The sequence below is a fragment of the Dermacentor silvarum genome, chromosome 2, assembly GCF_013339745.2.
Source record: "Dermacentor silvarum isolate Dsil-2018 chromosome 2, BIME_Dsil_1.4, whole genome shotgun sequence".
Taxonomy (NCBI): Eukaryota; Metazoa; Arthropoda; class Arachnida; order Ixodida; family Ixodidae; genus Dermacentor; species Dermacentor silvarum.
The window spans coordinates 138,798,764-138,818,416 of record NC_051155.1 but is presented as its reverse complement, the minus strand read 5'-3'; the positions used below and the strand labels follow the sequence as shown (position 1 = coordinate 138,818,416).

Here is a 19,653-nt window from a genome sequence, read left to right as displayed (position 1 = left end):
TTTCAGACAATAAATACGCGCGTGCTAAAGTCAGCATGAATTTGGCAATATTTTTTAAAGGAACCCTGAAGTGAATTTGAATTACGGATGCGTGTTTCAGGCCATCTCACAGAGCCCCCTCCCCCCGCCCCTACTGCACCATAAAGCCACATTACAGAGGTAGTTTACATATAAAATGCAGAAACAGAGTAGATACACAACAACTGAGATGACTAGATCTGTGCTTGTGTAAAGCGCTGAGCGTGGCAAGCTAATAACATATAAGTGATTGATTCATGCCTTCAAAGCTTTATTGACTTCACTTAAATTGACTGACTGCTTTAATGATAGTGTATCAGGCAGACAAGACACCACAGTCGACAACTCTGGAATTAACCAGCTAGTATTTTGAGGACATGAGTGTTTCTGCATTTCACATTTGAATGCAAAAGCTGGGGCTGGGAATAGAACCCACAGCCTCGTGCTCTGCAGTGTAATGCCACAGCTGCCGAGTCACCAGTAACGGAGGTACACAATGAAATACACAGCAATCGTGTTTCGTTACATATTTTATAGAAAGTGTGCTTATGTTGCTATCTGTACAAGTGATGTTGAAAAAGAAAGCTAGTTTAGTAGGCGCACAAGTCCTATTATGTAGCTTGCCAACAAGCCCCTGTGGAACTACCCCTGGGTTACTTTCAGTATTGTCTCTAATGGCGTCTAACCTGTACCCTAGATGTCGAAATTAATATTCACGTCAGAAAAATCTGGTGATCTTGAAGATGACCGATACGCTTAGAAGTCTGCATTTGTACAAGCTGAAATATTGAATGCCAGTCCCTTGTGTGCAATCGGGAAATTATTCACTAAATGCAAGACCTATGCGTCAACTGCACCACAGCACTGCTGTTCAACGCAACACAAACTTGGAAATGTGCTGAATCATTCGCATCTCCTTAAACACCTCAAGCGTGGGTAACATCATATACTCTGTTTCATACTAGCAGGCACCGCTATGAAAGCTAGAGAGACTTCTCTCACTGCTCGCATTCCCGATCAAAAAATAGTGCATCATATATGAAAGAGTACATACGACAGAAAGATATAGGCACACTTCATGCGATTCTATGTAACATTAAGTGCCGCACATTTATGCCACAGACCTGAACATGTCACAAGACTGAAGGGGCTGATACCGTCGGTCGAACTATGATGACAGCGACGAAGTGGCCAGAGGCACATGAGAGCCTTGTATCCGTTGCAGCTGCTTGAGGTTACTGTAACTTGTACATTTGCTAATGGTAATTTGTAAATACAGTATATGCTATCCTCGCAATATATGTATTTTTGTGAAGGCGCTGGGTAGCCCAAGAAACCGGCAGGTGAAACGGAGAGTCTTCACTTCTTCAAAGCGTTGACATTCCTAAACAATAGCGTCAACCGTGGTACAGTCCTTGAAGACAAGTAGATTAAATGCATTGTCCGCTGTTCCCTTCAAGATGTGAGAAATCTTGTCAGATTCGGTCATTTTGGTGTCAACTTTTCGACAAAGGCCTAGCACATCCTGTATGTAGGAAATGTGCCATTCAGTCAATGTCTGGACGTGCAATCTGAGCTTTTTTTCAGTGGCCTGCTGACGACCAAATGGCCTGCCGAACAACTCGTGAAGCTTCGCTTTGCAAGTGCGCCAACTGGTCAGATGCTCTTTCTGCGTATGATACCACACGGGTGCCGTTCCTTTCGGTTAAAATATCACGTTGGCTAACATCAGCGTGGGGTCCCACCTGTTGTGTTTGCAGATGCGGTCGGACATGGCAAACCAGTCTTCGACATCCAAGCTATCTGGGCAGAAAAGGCACCTGGGTCTCGTGGGTGCAAAAAAAATCACAGGTGCCTCTGGCTGCTGTGCCATCATTGCTTCGTTGGTCATCGCGGAACACTCAAGACGGCGACCGCCTTGAAGTGCCATGCATGGTTGACGGAGCAGGCACACAGGGCCGGCGTACCCCTAGGAAGGTCAACGTGTGGCATCAAACACAATTGCAAGAATGCAAGAACGTAAAAAAAAAAAAAAAATGCGGTCTGCAACATTCCTTTGTCTTGTGGGCAGACGTACATTCGGCAGACTGGTCGGTGTTCGAATGAAAGGCTACGAGAACACAACTAGTATGTCTATGAAACGTCAACGGCGTGTGGAAACCTCACTGCACACTGCTTGAGGAGTGCTTGCCAGCCAGAACTTGAAATAACTACCACCATTGCCACACACAACAAACAAATGTACTGAGAAGCCTTTGAAGCATTCCACATTGCGTCACGATCAAGGGGCGCTATAACGTAAAGCTATTCCAAACTGTTTTTATTCCAATCTCCTGACGTGAAATTTACGTAACCACCGACGCAAGCATCGGGCGGTGACCTGCAGCGTTGTCTGAACAACCCAATTAAACACTCTCCTCGTTTATAGGAGGTCACCTTTGTTCGCTTTCAAAACGAATAACATTGCCTCCACCGAGAGGTGTTTGTTATCTAACTGGCTGACAAGAGGTGAGGAGCACGCTCTAGTGGAGAGGGTTTTGATGGGGCAGAGCCAGCAGAGTGAAAATAGGTAACCGCATGAATAGGGTGGTGCCGGCTTCTCCGATTGGTCCGCTTCGCCTTACTCAGCTTGCGGTGGCTGGTAGAAAATCGCGGCGGCGTGCAACGGAAGGGTAAGAATGCCGCTAAAACGGATCCTCAGCAAGGAAGAGTTGGCAGAGCGACGTATACGTGCCGAAAAGGCTCGATAACGTTTTACTGCCACGCAAGGTTTATCATGCGCAAATAAATACATGCGCACCGATAGGTGCGAGTAGCCAGGGCCTGGGCTGGTAATTTGTAGCGATGAGTTATGCTTTATTCTATACTAGTCTTATCATCCACGGCTCACGGCCGGCTGATCCCATCGATAAGGTGAGCGGACCGTCGCTCTGACCACTGACCAAGCGAGGAAAAAGGCATTAGCATCAGAAAGGCATCACTACAAAATACCAGCCCTGAGCGATCAGCCGGCAGCCATCTTCTATTCCTTTCGGAACAGGGCAGTCTCTGGCTATTCAGAAAAATTTGCAGTTTTGTTCGGCATATTAATGCATTTTTTTCGCGTACACGTCACTTTGACGTGGCGAGTTTTCGCAGCTTTGTGAGGTCGCGTGACAGACAGGCGAAGTGGGCACAGCTCGAAAACATTGGACCAATAGCAGAGGACTAATGGTGAAAAGGCGTTGAATAAGGAATAACTTATTTTTGTTTTGTTCTGTTTAATCATGCATAATCAGTGTGTACACGTTATATTAGATGGGGAGCTATCGTGGTTTTCGTGACATCGCGTGACAGACAGGCGAAGGTGGGAGTGGCCCAAAATGTTTTGACCAATCCTGGTGAGCTGATTGCAGAATTAGAATAGCTTTACGTTATAGCACCCCAAAGGGCATGTGTGTTAGTGCACTATCCATAGCACTAGGTGACAAAAAAACTCCACTTCTGAAAAAAGAAATTCACGTGCATGCAACTTGTAAAGAGGAAACGCCATGCGACTCCGTGGATCTTGCTTGTTCTCGCTATTTATGTTTTTACATCACTGTCATTAAACAGTTGATAGTCTGCGCTTCATGTGTCTCCAGCTTTCTAGTTCTTCACGTCCTTGTCCATAGTATTGCTTCACAGTGCAGTGTTCCACCATGCAGTGTATAGACTGCATTCAAATCTATGCTAGCATTCAGACAATGTATTCAAATGATATTATCGGCAATGTGCAAAAAATCTTGTTTGGTGCCCACTCTCGGCAAACAGTGTTTACAAGTACCACGTTAACCCCATTCAGCAATTATTCAAGCTCCAACAGTTGTGTTTAATGTGTGATGTGGAAAATGTGTGATGCCTATTTATGAACAAAGCATGCAACTAACGATAACAAAGGTTGTCCGTCATGAAATGAAAGTGTCTGATCAAAGACTATGAGACTGTCCACTTTTGAGACTGAAGGAAATTTAATGGCAATAGCTGAGGAGAAGGCATGTTTCATAAATGTATTTACACATGCACTTCACAACACAGATATATGTGACTTACAATGAGCTGATGTGATATGATGATGTGCAGAGACTGCTCCATCACCGACATTTCTTCTGACAAGTGCCTCAAGTTTATTATTCATAACAATAGGAATCTGGCTTCTCAAACTACTTCTTTCTGGGGTTTTACGTGCCAAAACCAGTTCCGATTATGAGGTACGCCGTAGTGGAGGGCTCTGGATTAATTTTGACCACCTGGGGTTCTTTAACGTGGACTACAACGCAAGCACACGGGCGTTTTTGCATTTCGCCTCCATCGAAATGCGGCCGCCGCGGCCGGGATTCGATCCCATGATCTCGTGCTCAGTAGTGCAAAGCCTTAGCTGACTCCTCAAACTAAGAAATTTGCCTATTCACTGCCACACATTGCGTTCCAATGCTTGAAATGCCAAGCTGCCTTGCCTTTTCAGAGTGAGAAGAGCAAGAAAATCCGAGGGGCTAACTTTTTTTGTTATTTAACACATCCATATGAAGCAAATAGACAATGATGCCAGGGAAAGCATAGAAGAAATGAACTGTTAATATCTGTCTTGTAGTACAGTTACAAATTTGTAAACTTAGTGCTTCAATGTTTTTTTTTGTTTTGTTTTTTTTTACTCGCCAAGAATCAGTAGCTGTTGTAGAAATCATGAGGCCCTGAACCACAACACTGCTACCTACAGTCAGTAGAATTCAGCTCTCGTAAATGGAGAAAATTTCATTCAAACCGGTTCAGCCGTTGTCTAATGCGAGCATTTATTAATTTCATATGCGTTTAAATATCGAAATTGAAGCTACACATGTGAGCAAAACTAGTACCAGGGTCAGACAAGGCACTTCCTATTGTGATCAAGCCCGATCTTTTGTGATTGCGATCAAGCCTGATTTCTCAGTCACGATCAGCTTGCTTCTTCAGCCTGTGAAAAGTAGTCAACCACAATGATGAAATTCAAACTTGGGCCAGCTTGACCACGATCGAAAGTGCCCCATGTGATACTGGGTGTTAGAAACCTCCTTCAATCAGAGATCATCAGCATGCACAAGAGAGTTAAAGCCCAAGCAAAATTCGGCTTCCCAATTTCATGTGAGGCCTCTGCGATTGCCATAACCCACAATTATTTCAACAAGGTGTTCGAATAGTAAAGTTTACTAATTGAATCGAATACGAATATTCGAGAATAAATACATCCGAATATAGAATAGAATATTGTCTTATTTCTAAGTAAAATATGAAGTTGGCATGTTGTTCGTGTGGTAAAAAAGAAAAAAAAGCTTATATACATTATTTGACATGTATGTAATAACATTCACAGCCAGATGTCCAGACAAATGATGAGATTGTAAATTAAAAACAACTGTTTTCAGTTATCTCAAGCAATATGGCAATGACAGTAATGAAACAAAAGGAAACAAGGCGTCACCAGGTGCATGCACAACATTAAGTTCGTTGAACGAGAGAAGTGTGATACTAAAACACCGCACATTATTTAAAACGATGCAAACATGGTAAATAATAAATTGAGACAACAAATTTCGATACGAACTGCTTAAAAGTGATGCATTCATAATGAATGAATGAAACTTATTGAGAAGTAATGTGCCCCTTGCATTCACTAAGGAGCTGGTGCCCTCCGCAATAAAAGCAGTTATATTGCAGCAGAATCACTATTAATAGTACTCACTTTCATAGTTTTCTCTTCTTGAAGATTCCATTAAGTGTTATTATCCCATATATATTCGAAAGAAACGAACGTTCGACGACACTGAACAGTGAATTCTCAAATATAATAGCAGAGATTATTCAATTCTTATTCGAAATTTCGAATATTTGCACACCCTTAATTATGTCAGAAAGAGAAATAAAGCAGCAATAGCAGAGTTGAATCGCTGCGCAAAGTGTTTTCAGATACGCATACCACAGCTTTTTGCTTCAATTGATTAGCTCTCCCACCAGTGCAAACATTAGTTTGTGCACCAAATAATGGTTGTTCAATTGTGCAGTTTAATGTCCCTAAACTGGCACAGTGGGCTATGAGTTATTGAAGTTAATTTTGAATATTTGGTCCAATTCAACGTACACCTAAACCTTAGTACACGAGTACTTTTGCATTTGTCTGCCATCGAACTGCAGCCGTCGCATCTGGGAATCGACGCCCTGGCCTCGTGCTGCGTAGCAAAACACCATAGCCACTCGGCCAAACACGGTGGGTATAATGGTTGTAGTGCTGATATGCTAATCATAGCTTTCCAATGTTCCGTGTAGAGAAACACAGACTTGGCAAATATAAAGACTAAATAAATGTAAGGCACACATTTGTGATATATTCCAGTACTCTTGCAAGCAGAAAGACCTGTGCAAAAGGCAACGGAAAAGTATGAGGTTTATGTGCTGGTAATCACCACCCCATGGATGCGGCAGAAAGGTACTTACTTTCCACAAGGAAGTCCTTGTCCCAAGCAGACAATGTATCCACAATGATGTTGAAGCCAGGTCCACGTACAAGGGTGGATGTCCCATTCGCTACCATGGTGCGGCCGTCCTTGCTCAACAACGAGTACCCTTCCTTTATAACGTTTATGTCGTAGTCCATTTTCTATGAATGGGAAAAAAAATGAAGAAAAAAAGCAAAAAGAGGTAAAAAAGGATTAATAATGATGTGCACCGAATTACAGAAGAAAATGTTTAAGTTATAGTGCATTTGTGTCAAGCCGAACGACATGCGCACAATACACATGAACTTGCTGTAGCAGGCGAAATTGATTGCCATCTCCTTTCGTAGACAGCTCCTTTCCACAGTCATGCGGGTATTACGCAAAATTTTTGGCTGCTGACACACAGTTGACTAGCAGACCGAAGCTTCCAGTAAGGCGCTTTAAAACTTCGCATCAACTTGTAACTAACGTGAAGGTGCTGCCGTCGAGTGTAAAGCTCACCGGCTGTCGCTCCCAAGCAGAGACGAAGAAATCGACAACGGGAGATCTTCCACAACTCCCCGACTCGTTCACTAACGCTTCCTTGACAGGATCCCTGATAGCGATCGCGGGGTGAGCCGCTTCTTTGCGACAGGCGCTTCGCATCTCTCGTCTCCTCTCGGGCGCCTGCGAATGAATGAAACAGTTACATATGCTCTTATCTAGCAGGGTCGGTCACAGCAATCAGCGCCACACGCCACAATAGCAGTCAACAGTGCAATGACGCCATCCTGGCTTCGAGTAAACAATCATTAACAAAAAATGCGGCAGCAGATACACCAAGGTATATGTAAACCTTGGATACACTGGAAGAGAACAATGCAGGCAGGGGCATTGGCAGGGGACCTATCTGTTGTTTTTCCCGTCATTCCAGATACACTTGGAGGTGTAATAATATATACCTGCTGCATGGACTTACTTGACTGCTATAGAAGCTCAAAGGCTATTTGAATCAAGAGCAGAGATGATATTAAAAAGAGTTCAGCAAAGTAACAAGAACTTGTCTCGCGGTTCTCAAATGCAGCAGACCGTCCAGACTTCGCACATTCGTTGGGGTTCCGGTAACCCTTTTTGAAGAAGACACGCGAGAACGGCGCGTCGTTGGCGTCGTGGCGACCGTGCACGATTTTATTTTAGGTTGCGAAGTATCAGCTTGCCCAATTAACTACAATCTAAACATCACGTCACATGTGAGCTATTTTAAATGCCGATTGCAAGCAATGTAGAAAGTTGCCCCATTGGCTAAGCAAGTCGCCCCCCTCAAAACAAAAACTATTTATGAATATATACAATAAAAATATTTTGTGGTAGTTACCCCAAATTTTGTCAAACATTGAATTTTTTTTATTTTCTGGATATTTACGGTAAAGCATCACTAAAACTAATTTTAGAAACTTGAACTAAACGACCACTGGAGGTCGTCGTGTCGTTTGTGCTGTGCGGCGAAGCTGACCCCGCATGAGCGGCTGAGCCCGTTTTTCTTCGAGCAGCGTCGTCGTATTCCGTTTTGAAGTCGCATTTGTAACTATGTGGTTCGAAATACTTCCCTCCGTTGCTATCATCGGCGTTTTGATGTCTATTCCAAATCTGACTGTTAAGCCAATATCTTGGCTTTACGACGGCAAGGTTAGTACACCGGTGACCTTCGGGTTGCTATTACAGAACTTGGCCTGAGTGTTCAGCCTATGAGTGCTCTCATTTTTCCGTAGCTTGTAGCATTCACCTTGGTGAGAAGTTAGTTGCGAAAAAAAAATCTAAAGGCAGAGTTGCTTTGCACCTTCGAGCGCTTCCACGCAGCCGACTTCCGCTACTATCGAATGTGTTGGAAGTCAGGCATGGGTGGTTTCAGCGCTTGCACGTTTCAAACTCATTGGAAGAATAAACGCTCGATAAGTGCTCTGTTGCGAACACCAAACGCATGGTTATGCGCCTATGGGAGCTGTCAGTGACTAGAATCTCGGCTCTTGCCTATGCAGAACATCATAGCAAGCACTTCCTCATACTTCCATGTAGGATTAAGCTCCCACTTCAATCTAAAGCTTATTTTTGGCCCTGTTGGTCTCCCGTCTTCCCATAGCTCGTCATCGCGGTGCGACGGCTTGCACGAGCTAGGTTATCATTTGACCGTAACGATTTTGGATAACCACTCAGCTGACATAGGCCTTCATCGTTAAGTGAACATAAAATAGGATGACTTAGGATGCTTATGATGACGATGGCATAATCAGTGGCCGTTTCTGTGTTTCGTGTCATGCTGAAAGTGTACCTTGTAGACAACTTCACAGGATAGTTGATTGAAGCGAGTCTTAAAATGAGGGTGCAGATGGGATGGTGCACAGCGTTGGTAGATGTGCATTTTTCTTGGAAGCGAATATGATGTCAAACTTTAAAGAATTCAAAGGACATCAAAGCCGGAACCAGTGTGGTTTGTGTGTTGGGGCTGCCGAGGCCAGAGTGTGCCGAGCGGGTGTTCACATACAAGATCTGCTGTCTGCGATAGAGGACAGCCAATCTTACACTTCTGGAACACAGAGGACCAGACGGGCCAGTCCAGGTTCCAGCTTTGGTGTCTCACCATGGCCCCAAGTATGGTAGATAATGTCGCGTTGTTCCCACTTTATACTTTTGGGAATTCATACTTGAGCGCCATGTACTGTCTATGCTTCATCGCATTTCACTACTTTATTGCAATGAAGCCATTATGGAACACATATGAGACCCTTGCCGCTAAATTCTTGGACACGAATACTCAGTCAAGTGGCTGTTCTTCAACCCAGCATAGGTACGGCATTCTGCTGCATTGAAACTAGACATTCTCCAGGCTTGCTGCTGGGGCTGTGGCATTATGCTTGCTGCTAAGCATGAGATTGCCCATTCATTGCCGATTACAGCAGCTGTATTCTATTGGGGGCAAAGTGCAAGCGCCCTTGTACTTAAATTTAGGCGTAGACTTTCATACAATAATTACTAGGGAGAATTCTTGCACTAGTGTCTATGAAAGCTGCAAGTGGGGCGGTTCAGCCGGTATAAGAATGATTGTTATAGTCGGATACAACTTAAGTCTGCAATGAAGCCCTGCCCACGCCTTCATAACCTCCAGCCACTGTTCCTCCGCGAGGCTGCAAATGGTTCGTACTTCAAACTTTCCCTGTTACCCTAAATGAGGCAGGTAACCACAAAAATAAAATTATTAGAGCACAGTTTTATGTTTTCACTTGTCTGTTATAGTGGAACGTACAAGTACAACGCTGTTTAGAAAAGGTCGCATGACGAAAATTTTGTTTGCTTCTGTGATTGGCTGGCGGAGTAACACAACCCCGCGCGGTCCATGTGCCTTTGTTGCCAACTGATGTTTTTTTAAGTTGCATTCTACTATAGTTCATGGATTTGTCTAAACTTCATCCTTTTGGCTTCAAACAACTTCATGAATTTGTAAACTCATTTTCAAAAAAATATTTTGTTATCAATAATTAAATAAATACTATTAAAATTGTCTGACAGCAGTTTGAACATAGGACCTCTAGCACAGAAGCCCGATATTGAAGCCGTTATGCCATAGACACATGCATCGACATACGGTATAAGGCATCCTTATGGCTTTCTCATGGGCAAACCAGCTCATTGAGATGCTTGGTGCGCTTTGATTTGGCCACCTCGACATGCTGAATCGCTACTATTAGTAGCAGTAATGCACATTCGCAGAGTCTTCTGCGTTCATAAAAGTCTAGATTGCTTTGAAATGTAGGACCATGAAGGCAGATAAAGTATAATGAACAAAGCCACAAGAACGTCTGAATCTGCAAGCATGAAGATCAGGCAAATCCATGTACTAACCAACATTCCCAAGGTGGCTAAACGATTGCAGCTCGAGAGTTCCCTCTAGTAATTACTGTATGAAACTATGAATTTAGGTACACGTTAAAGAACACTAAGTGGTCAAAATTCGGAGCTTTACACGATGGCATCTGTTATAAGCAAGTGTTCAAATTCTGGGCGTTAGAACCCACAGTTTAGTTTAAGAGACTTTCCACAAGCCTAGGTATTGCAAACTAAGCCTGTTTTGCTTAGCAAAGCAGGAGAATGGTCAGCATCGTGTCAAAACTATTTTATTTTATTCAGGAATATATTGAACAGCTGATGGTATTTCTTGTGGCTGTGCCTGGCGAAGGGATTCACCGTGTTTCTTTTATTATGGCGTCTTGAATATGTCCATGCCTGACACACAAGATGATGTTTTGATACATTTTATGTCTTGCCGTTGCAGCCTTACAGGCGGGTCCTGTGTGATGTCAGAAGCCGGGAGGATGCCATGCGGGACGAGCGGCTGAGTGGGCATATATACACGACCATCGTAAGTATTTCATCTTGCCTATCTATGTTTCTTGTGGAACTAATTAGGCGAGCTATGTACATAGTGAGGTCGGGATGTTCATCTGTCACTTTGTGTATTACTGAAATAGCTGATGCTGATTGAAGCAGTGTTGGATTATATGTAGGTGCAGATGGTTACAAGTTCTGTCCTGTAATGCAAGCTCAAATGTTGTGGTGCCTTGGATTTTGAAGTGCAGTGCTCAGCGATTGAGACACGATAATCGGACTGCATGGGGCCAGTGTGCTTTGCACCACTGGAGAGCGTTGGGTGATTGCTGGGGAACCAGTCACAATGCTTCACGAAGGCTCTCACTTTCATTTTGCACCACAGTGCATCAGTTCAGTGTCCACAGCACCCACTGGTGAAGCAAAAAGCGCAGTCTGCCATGCACTTCAAGTGTCGCATTTCATTCACTGACGTAATCGAGAAGCACAGCCTGCAGCCTACGTAGCTTAGCCTCCCTTACCCCTCACTCCTTCAATTTACAAAGTTGTTACTCACTCACTTGCTTGCTGAGCGCTGAACATGTGCTAATAATGACGTAACACTTTTTTAAAATGACAAAAGAATGTAATTAATCTCTCTGCATCCAATACCTGTTGTGCTTTCATTATACTCACCTGTTGTCAAATATTACTTGCCTACATACAGCATGGGGCATACAATGTCATTCTGAAGATTGCTAATGCATTAATGTCGCTTGGATATCTGACCTGATGATGTTGCAATAGTGGCATGATGGTTTAGTAGCAGTAGAGCTGTGTCACGTCTTCTCGCACTGGTTAAAGGTCAGCTGTGATACTATTTAACTTTGCCTAAAATAATTATAAATGAGTAGTATATATACTGTTGAATCAATCTTTGCAAAGCTGCAGGGTTGGTAACTGTCTAATTTTCTTGTTAATAGCCTTTACATAGCACCTCAGCAGACTATGCATGCGGCTGATGGTTAGCGGATATTATACAAATCCTAGAAGATGGCCTCCGAGATTTTCAGCACGTTGCCAGCACCACCAGATGTTGGAGGTCATGCTCAGGCACTGCTTTGGTTCTCAACATTCTGGTTTCTGCGTAATTTCTGGTGAGCCATAATGGCATCACAATTTTTTTTAATAGGAGCTAATTTTTCCTCTCCCACCCGCTTTGGGAGTGCTGGCTGCTGTTTTGTGCAATGGGGGGCCGGTCCCGGATATAATGCAAACCAAGGCATCCCGGGGCAGTGGGTGATGTACGGAAGTGTAAATGTGATCTCCACCACAAACTTGCCTCCATTATCATTTCATTGCCTTCATTCCATCATTGTCACTCCCATGTCGTGTTGTCATGTTCTGCTGTTATTGCACTATCATCAATCTGTCGTCATTATACCATCATTCTTCAATCGCCATCAGGCACACATTTCATTGTAGTCCTGCGTTGGGCTACTAAGCCCGAAGATGCAGGATCGAATCTCGGCCGTGGCAGCTGCATTTCGATAGGGGCAAAATGTGAAAACGCCTGTGCCGTGTATTGGGTGCAAGTTAAAGAACCACAGATGGTCAGAGTTAATCTGGACTTTCACAGTATGGCGTCCCACATAATCAGATTGTGGTTTTGGCACAACCCCCCAAAATTAGGTTTTTTATGTCATCAGTGTCGTCGTCTGCTGTGTACGTACATTGCATGTGATACTTCTTTTGCATTCAGCCTCTTCAAATTGTTACAGGCTAAAAGAGAAAGACGGCATATTGAGTGAGTGAAGGAAGATGAAGGCGAAATGCAGGAAGAAGCTATGTGAGAAGCAATGGTGGCATAATAAAGTAGTAGTTTGTCCCAGTGAGGGGGGGGGGGGGGAAGGAAGGGCTCGCTACAATGTACTACAGTATATACATTGTTGCTTTCTCTTTTTGTTCGCCACACTGTCCAATAGTATGTTGATTGTAGGCTTTTTTTTTTTTCAATTTGAATGTGCTATCAACATAAATTCAAATGCAAACAAGGTGAAAACAGCTAAAATACATTGCTACACTTACAGTTTTGTTTGTACAATTGTAAGACTGGCTTAATCCAAGTTCTAGAGCTAGTAGATTTGTGGACTACATCGTGGTTAAGAACTGGCCATGGAGTGACTGCATGTTGCACTCCTGTGTACTTTCCAGACGATAAGTCGCACGCCCCACTTTTCGCAAGTTTCAAAGAATATATTGGTATCTAAGTTGCGCCGGCATATAAGATGCGTCTGTTTATTTCTTTGTTTATGGCAAAGCATGATTATGCACACTTGTACACTCACCGTGAAATGCCATACTTACCCATTTCAGGCCACGAAATTTCCTTAAAAAACATTTTTACGGGCTGCAAATTCTAGCAAAAAAAAAAAAATTAACCAAAGCTCTTCTTCAGCGCTAAAAGCAGCATTTATGGCACTTCACTCGAAGCCATCGAAGGCTTCGTGCTCCGACGCAGTCAAAAAGTTCAGCAATTTTGGCCAGAGCCACCATCACCATCAGCCTCTAAATAACTTTTACACGACAGTGTAGGCAGGTTGCTTGCATTGCTTCTGGGGCATGGCGGGCTCAGAATAATTGATGAGAGAGAAGTGGAACTTCGCCATGTCATTTAAAGGTGCAAAAAAAAAAGTAATTTGAAAACCATTTCTTGCAGGATGAGTTCAGTTTAATGTGTAGTGTGTGTGATGGACTCAGGATTTTGTCGCACATGGGTGCAGTGTTAGAGCACCGTAAGTTTGTGTTGAGCAAAGCATTTCCCCGTGAAAGTGTGTCCGGTTAGGTCATGTGCTTTAAATACAGTCGAACCCGGATATATTGAGCCCGCGTATAACGAATTATTGTGTATAACGGACAGCAGTAAAATCCCCTTGAACATTTTTGTACAATATTTTTATCTTATATATCGAATTACCTATATATCGAACTTTTTTTGTAATCCCCTTCACATTCGATATATCCAGGTTCCACTGTAGTTGCAAATGGCTAAACAGGAACAGCGCGTCTCACAGACGCTGATGAAGGCTTCACTTAAAATTGATTCCCACAGTGTATGGGATCTGGATAATGTTTTTTTTTTTTTTTTTTCAATTTTGCTTTGTAAAATGTTTTTTTGCTAGCTTTATGTGATGCAGCCGCTCATATCTCAAACTGGGAGAAACCTGTGAGTTTGCACAGCGCCTGCATTATATCTACACTACCTGAAACTAGGTTACTTGCGTGGTCGAAAATGTCATTGCAGTTGGCCTTTAATCATGACCCCAGGGCCAACAGCAGCTGTTGGCTCAATAAGCCCTGTAGATGTCTTGACCAATCGCTGGCAGGTCACAGAGAGCAGAAGCAATGTTCAGCTAGTTAAGTGGCAAAAAAAAAGAAAGAAATCAGACACTGAAGAAGAAAGGAGAAAGAAATACAATGATGGCACTCAGTAAGTCAAGTGGTCCTTGTATGCCTCTTTAGCAGGGAGGAAGTTTGGGCATGTTGGTGGTTCATTGTAATTTTACAATGCCCTTGCTAATGCTAAAATGCAAGGAGTGCATTTGGACATGTTCATGTATGCTCTACTGAAAACTCTGCCGTGTTCAAAACTACAAAGCATTCTGAAGCATTCGGTAAACTAGTGCAAAAATGGTGATCAGCAGTGCTCAGTGGATATTGTGAATGGTGGTTGGTTACAACATCTTTATTGAAAATCATGGTGAGGTCTCAGGGTGGCCCCTGTCGGGGGTGAATACTATAGTCAAACATTCTGCCTAATCTTTGAGGTCAGAAGCATAGTGAACCTATCCCTTCCATGTGCACTGTGCACAATAGTGCATGCCAAGATAGGGCATCAAAAGCAAAAGCACTGATGAAAAGAATTGTACATTTAAAATGTGTCACGTACATCTTGAAACACTCCTGATTGGACATGTGCTGCAATTTTGAATAGTGTCTAAAAGTGTTTCAGTAAAATGAGTTGGGATGTACAGCGGTTGTCAAAAGTGTACGGGCTACTCTGCACGTTCACCATGTATGTATGTCGTTCAGCTGTGTGGTGCGGTTCCCGCGGCGCTCTTCACACTTCACTTCTTTGGATACTGAGATTTTTATTCCCCAGGGCGTTTGATGTTATGGCACACCACAGTAACTCCCTTAAAACATTCTGTTAGATAGCCTAGCGGTCGCAGGCAGCCTAGCCCGTATACTTTCGACGGGCTGAGGGTTTGCTATAGGTGTCAATATGTCATGTCGCTACTGCTTTTGGTGTTTTTCACAAATGTTTTTTGCATGGGGCATATAAGTGGCTGAATATGTGCTTTTCAAGTATGGTATACATAAAATAGTTGGTGTTCTCATATACGATGTATTGTATTGTATTGACCTATCACATGGAATCCACATTCTGTCAACGTAAAACTCGCTGATGAACTGAAACTTCCTAATCTGTTCTGCAGCTGTATGCATTTGATTCTGAAGATGCAAGAAATGCCATCAAACGGAATTTTCAGTGGACAGATTTAATTGGCATCTGAAGGGGATATACTGCTCGATACCAGGCAGGATAAGGAATTCATAAATGTGCTGTCTCCTGTTTCACTTCAATGGCCTCTAGCTTCTACAGAGGTCAACACACTTCTCTAGAACGCACGAACCACATTCTCAGGACTGCGCTGACAATATCTGAAGATGACACGTGGCACAAAATTGGCTGGATGTGAGGCTGCGCGACTACTTTAACAGTTTCCATTGAGTTCTCTCCACCTGGTGGTCGACTCAAGCTTTGGTAGTTGCTTTGGGCCTCAGGAGTGTGTTCTAGATAAGTGTGTTGACTTCTGTACTTTATTTTACTCCACACATTTAGTTGAAATGAAAATTAATAAAAGCTGTGTGATGTGCAGTGTGATAAGTATAAAATAACGAAAACTAAAGCACACCACAGTCAAGCTATAATGAACAAAACATGTCCACTTCCACAGAAACACTAAAGGTGCATGAAAGCTTCTGTGGAGCATTTTGCTCTTTTTGGCCATGCTAATGCAAAACACTATTCAAAAATTATTTCGGGAAGAGATTTCTTAAGCTGTCTCCTCATGTCTGTAGTGTTTTGGAGCACCATTATAAAGTGTCAGGACCACTTAAGATGCTGTTTTATGCAACATTCAGATGCTTAAACTCTAGAAGGATAATGTCCTGAGCCAGCCGGTGTATTTCACTGTTGAAATTGAAATTGGAAATATGTGCTCTGGGTGTACCACTGCAGCCTGTCCTGAATCATCCTGTTTGTACAAATGTCACCCGTATTGAGGTGAAATATCTTTGTGTAACTTCCAGGCCAAAATTGTGCCTCAGGTCATTTTAGGAAGCATGCTGCGATTCTTAAAATGTGACATGACCTTCTATCTCAGCTTTTTTTGTCCTGAGTTGCAATAGTCTGTAAGTGGGCCTCCTACACACCCAAGGTGCTGATTGGCACAGCATGTTGCCTATGCTTAAACACTGCATCGCACTTTTGGCATTGATGGTACTATAGCATAAACATTGTGTTGCATTTGTTATCTTACACAAACATTTGTGTAATTATCATTACGTTTGCATATCACTTTGCTTTAAAAGCATTTGCAGGAACATCAAAGAAAGCTTTGTTTAATGCCGATAGCGTTAAATCCACTGAATATTAATTTTTCATTTAAAGCCTTAAGCGACATTTATCGTCTGCTGTGTCAGGTTACATTATAATCATGGTAATCTTGTTTTTTTTTTACCTCAAAAACACCTTCCCCAGAATATATTTGTTTTCATGTTGCATTCTCGAATACATAGATTTATATTTGTGCTCATTTTATGCCTATGTACTTTCTTCCCATGTTGGTTAAAACTGATTTCAATACCTTATTGGCTCGGGTACGGTGGCTAGATGGGTAGGTGTGCCGACCGCCGCGTCTGGAGCGGTAGTTCACCGCTTCTCCCCATCATGACACAAAATTGGCGCTGCGGTCAGTAGAACGGCTCCGCAGCGCGCGTCGTCTGCTACAGGGGGTTGGCGGCGAGCAAAAAAATAAAGCCCGTATTTGAATATTTGTATGTCGTCTGTTCGTGCCAGTTTCAAAGATGAAGAGCTCCGCGTCTCTCGTACTGTTTGCAAGTTCCTAAGCGATGTGGAATGTTCCAGGTCGGAAAAATGACTGGCGAGATTAGCGGCGGCATTGCTCCACCAAAGAAGACCACCAAGGAGACTTACTGCTTCGCTTCGAATTGCAAGTCGGGCTCTAAATTTGTGAGAAAGACAGCGGAAATGTTCGCCCCGGGCTGCTCAGTAGCTTGCTCAGTATCGGTGACGTTAATGAGCAAACGGTACACCGAAAAGCGTACGTCCATGAGCCCTTCGACGTTGGAAATTTGCAAGCTGCACATCAGGTGCTCAGCACCTGCGACATCGAGCACCGCTGCGCTGCTACAGGGAAAAGCGACTGATATTCTATATAGCAGGCTATGTAGCACAGAAATTCCTGCAAAGAACCAAGTGCCCTGATTGCTCAGGGACATTACTGAATTCCACAGAATCAGCTCCTCCTCCCGAGTCGTCACTTACGCTGCACATGAGTAGGTCAGGGCTGATACTCCCTTCTGAAGCTCTAAACAAACTGGTAGCATCGCTAGAAGACGCCTTCACGCTCTGCTTCAGTTTAAATGCGCTACGAAGGAATAGTATCGCCGACTTTGCATCCTTTCTGCAGATGAATCCTCCAAATTTGATCGGCTGTGAACAGCCCAAGAAAGAGTTCACAAACGATGTTGTGAAGTTCTATACGATTACACGGCTTTACTTTCTTGTAAAGGGCAAGAACATGGCGCGCGAAAGCAACAGGGAGAAGAGGAAGCACCTGAAGATGAGGCGTGTGCTGTGAACAATGCTATGATGTGGTGGACCAACGTTGCGGCCTTGCTGGCGCTAGCTAATTTATGTTGGTGTGTCTGCTGACTCAAGTTACGAGAGCTTTTCTTGTATTTTAAATATATGCATGAATTTAGCCCAAGACGTATTACTCTATTTTATTACAATGAAACAGTGAACCATATGCACTTACCAACACAATTCTTCTCGCACCAATTTAGATACCGTAACTGACGCAGCAATAAAACAATAGCTGGATTTCTCGAAATTGAAACATTAGAACTCGCTAAATATCATGTAAACACGGTTCCACATACCGTATAAAACCATTGCAGTATTGTTTTATGCATGGAAAAAATGCATTTACGTCTTTAATGCAATGGGCTGGAGCGCTGCGTTTATATCAATAAATGTGACCGATTGCCAAGCTAGAAAATTTACTTCAGCATTTCGTTTTTTCTGACTAGACGACAACAAGTTCGTCATTGTGACTTGGCTACACTGCTCAGAATGGTATTATAGTGCGCACTTCAAAGATACAATCAGAGGCAAGCGATATTATCAGACACGCAGCTCGTCTACACAGCGCAGCCGCCGTTGCGCGCCGCTGAACCGTTCTGCTGTCCGCAGCGCCAATTTTGCGTCATGATGCGGAGAAGTGGTGAACTACGCTCGGTCGGCACACCTACCCATCTAGCCACCGTAGCTTGGGTGTTTGTTGTGGGTAACCATATTCAATTGTACATAATATTTTAACAAAGCATTTCCTGTGACCAGATATGGCTTTGCAGCAGAGCTCGAATAATAGTACAGCATGGTAGTATGGTAGTGGTGGCATAGCCAATACGTGCCACACAGGGCATGTATAGCCGGTCAAATATTTAGCTAGCTTATGTAAGTGCATTTTTTTCTGCTGTCCAGTGCATTACGATGGAACGAACTTGTGAAACAGTCGAGGTTAACTAATGCTCACAAAGCTCGTGAAGATAGCATAGTCATTTGTAAGTTTGTTCCTAATTTAAGGTGTTGGCGCACAGAAACTCACCGCTTGCGCACGCTAGTTACAGATTTGGGCAGCTGTACCTGCTCCCCTCCTATAATAAGATTCTGGTTACCTCACTGTAGTGTAGTATGGTAGGAGAAAAGTTGGAAAGATCAACGAGCAAGCCCATTTGTTTCCAGCCTTCCCTATGTCCTCATCTCGTATCATTGCAGTCAAGTAGTCATTGTCCACGACATTTGTTTTCTTTATTCTTTTTCATATTTCAAGGTGCAAAGAGGATTTTTGTGAATGCTTACTTTAAAACTTGTTCGTTTGTGTTGCTTCTTCGATTCATTATGCATTCACTGCCTTATATCTACTTTCTTTTTTTGTTTGTTTTAGGGACTTGAAGGAATTCCTGACGAGCCTGAGAAGAAATGAAGACACAAGCAACAAATTTTGTGTCAGGCATTGTAGTCATAAAGTGATATAAATGACATTTGTACAGTGAAATTTGCCAACTTGTTCAGTTTCTCAAAATGCTTAATCCTTTAAGTAAGCAGCTTATGTGCATCTATTCCCTATAAGTATGGGTAGATGGCTATCTATGCATGTTCCTCTCCCTCATGCACATCACGTCTGCAACCAATCTAACTTATGTGGGAAGTATAACTAATTATGCGAAATGTTTTGACCTGTTAACACATCTGTGGTTCATGTTCCCACTGTATATTTCACTTTCATTGCTGGTTAAAGCTGTATTTGCAGCAATCTGTCTTTTTTATTTCGAGATGGGCTGCTTTAAGGTGTGCTTAAAAAAAAAACTAAGAGTGAACGTAATCTTGCATCGTGCAGGAAGTCCAGTAAGGGTCTAATTTAGGAGGCCAGGCCATCTG

At 43.0% G+C, this 19,653-nt stretch overlaps 2 protein-coding genes across 3 annotated transcripts in view; one reads left to right on the top strand and one right to left on the bottom strand.

Moving 5' to 3' along the window:
* LOC119441838 (metallo-beta-lactamase domain-containing protein 1-like) overlaps positions 1-7,769 on the bottom strand; it is a 33,286-nt gene extending 25,517 nt beyond the window's left edge. The window contains exons 1-3 of one of the 2 annotated variants that reach the window (XM_037706469.2): positions 7,462-7,769; positions 7,005-7,169; positions 6,502-6,664 (exon numbers count right to left, since the gene is read on the bottom strand). In XM_037706469.2, coding sequence (XP_037562397.1) covers positions 6,502-6,664; positions 7,005-7,148 — 307 coding nt within the window. In that variant the 5' untranslated portion in view covers positions 7,149-7,169; positions 7,462-7,769. The remainder of the gene's footprint in view (positions 1-6,501; positions 6,665-7,004; positions 7,170-7,461) is intronic. The other variant, XM_049661661.1, reaches the window with a different exon arrangement.
* Positions 7,770-7,959: 190 nt separating this feature from the next.
* Positions 7,960-19,270, top strand: LOC119441837 (NADH dehydrogenase [ubiquinone] 1 alpha subcomplex subunit 1-like). The gene is made up of 3 exons (XM_037706468.2): positions 7,960-8,168; positions 10,807-10,893; positions 19,160-19,270. Exons 1-3 carry the CDS (start codon positions 8,070-8,072, stop codon positions 19,196-19,198), a joined length of 225 nt encoding a protein of 74 aa, XP_037562396.1. The 5' UTR covers positions 7,960-8,069; the 3' UTR covers positions 19,199-19,270.
* Positions 19,271-19,653: the final 383 nt, after the last annotated feature.

Coding starts and splice junctions, on each gene's coding strand:
- LOC119441837 (XM_037706468.2), top strand. CDS start 8,070: ATGTGGTTCGAAATACTTCCCTCCGTTGCTATCATCGGCGTTTTGATG. Junction 8,169..10,806: donor CTTGGCTTTACGACGGCAAG/GTTAGTACACCG, acceptor TTGCCGTTGCAG/CCTTACAGGCGGGTCCTGTG. Junction 10,894..19,159: donor GGCATATATACACGACCATC/GTAAGTATTTCA, acceptor TGTTTGTTTTAG/GGACTTGAAGGAATTCCTGA.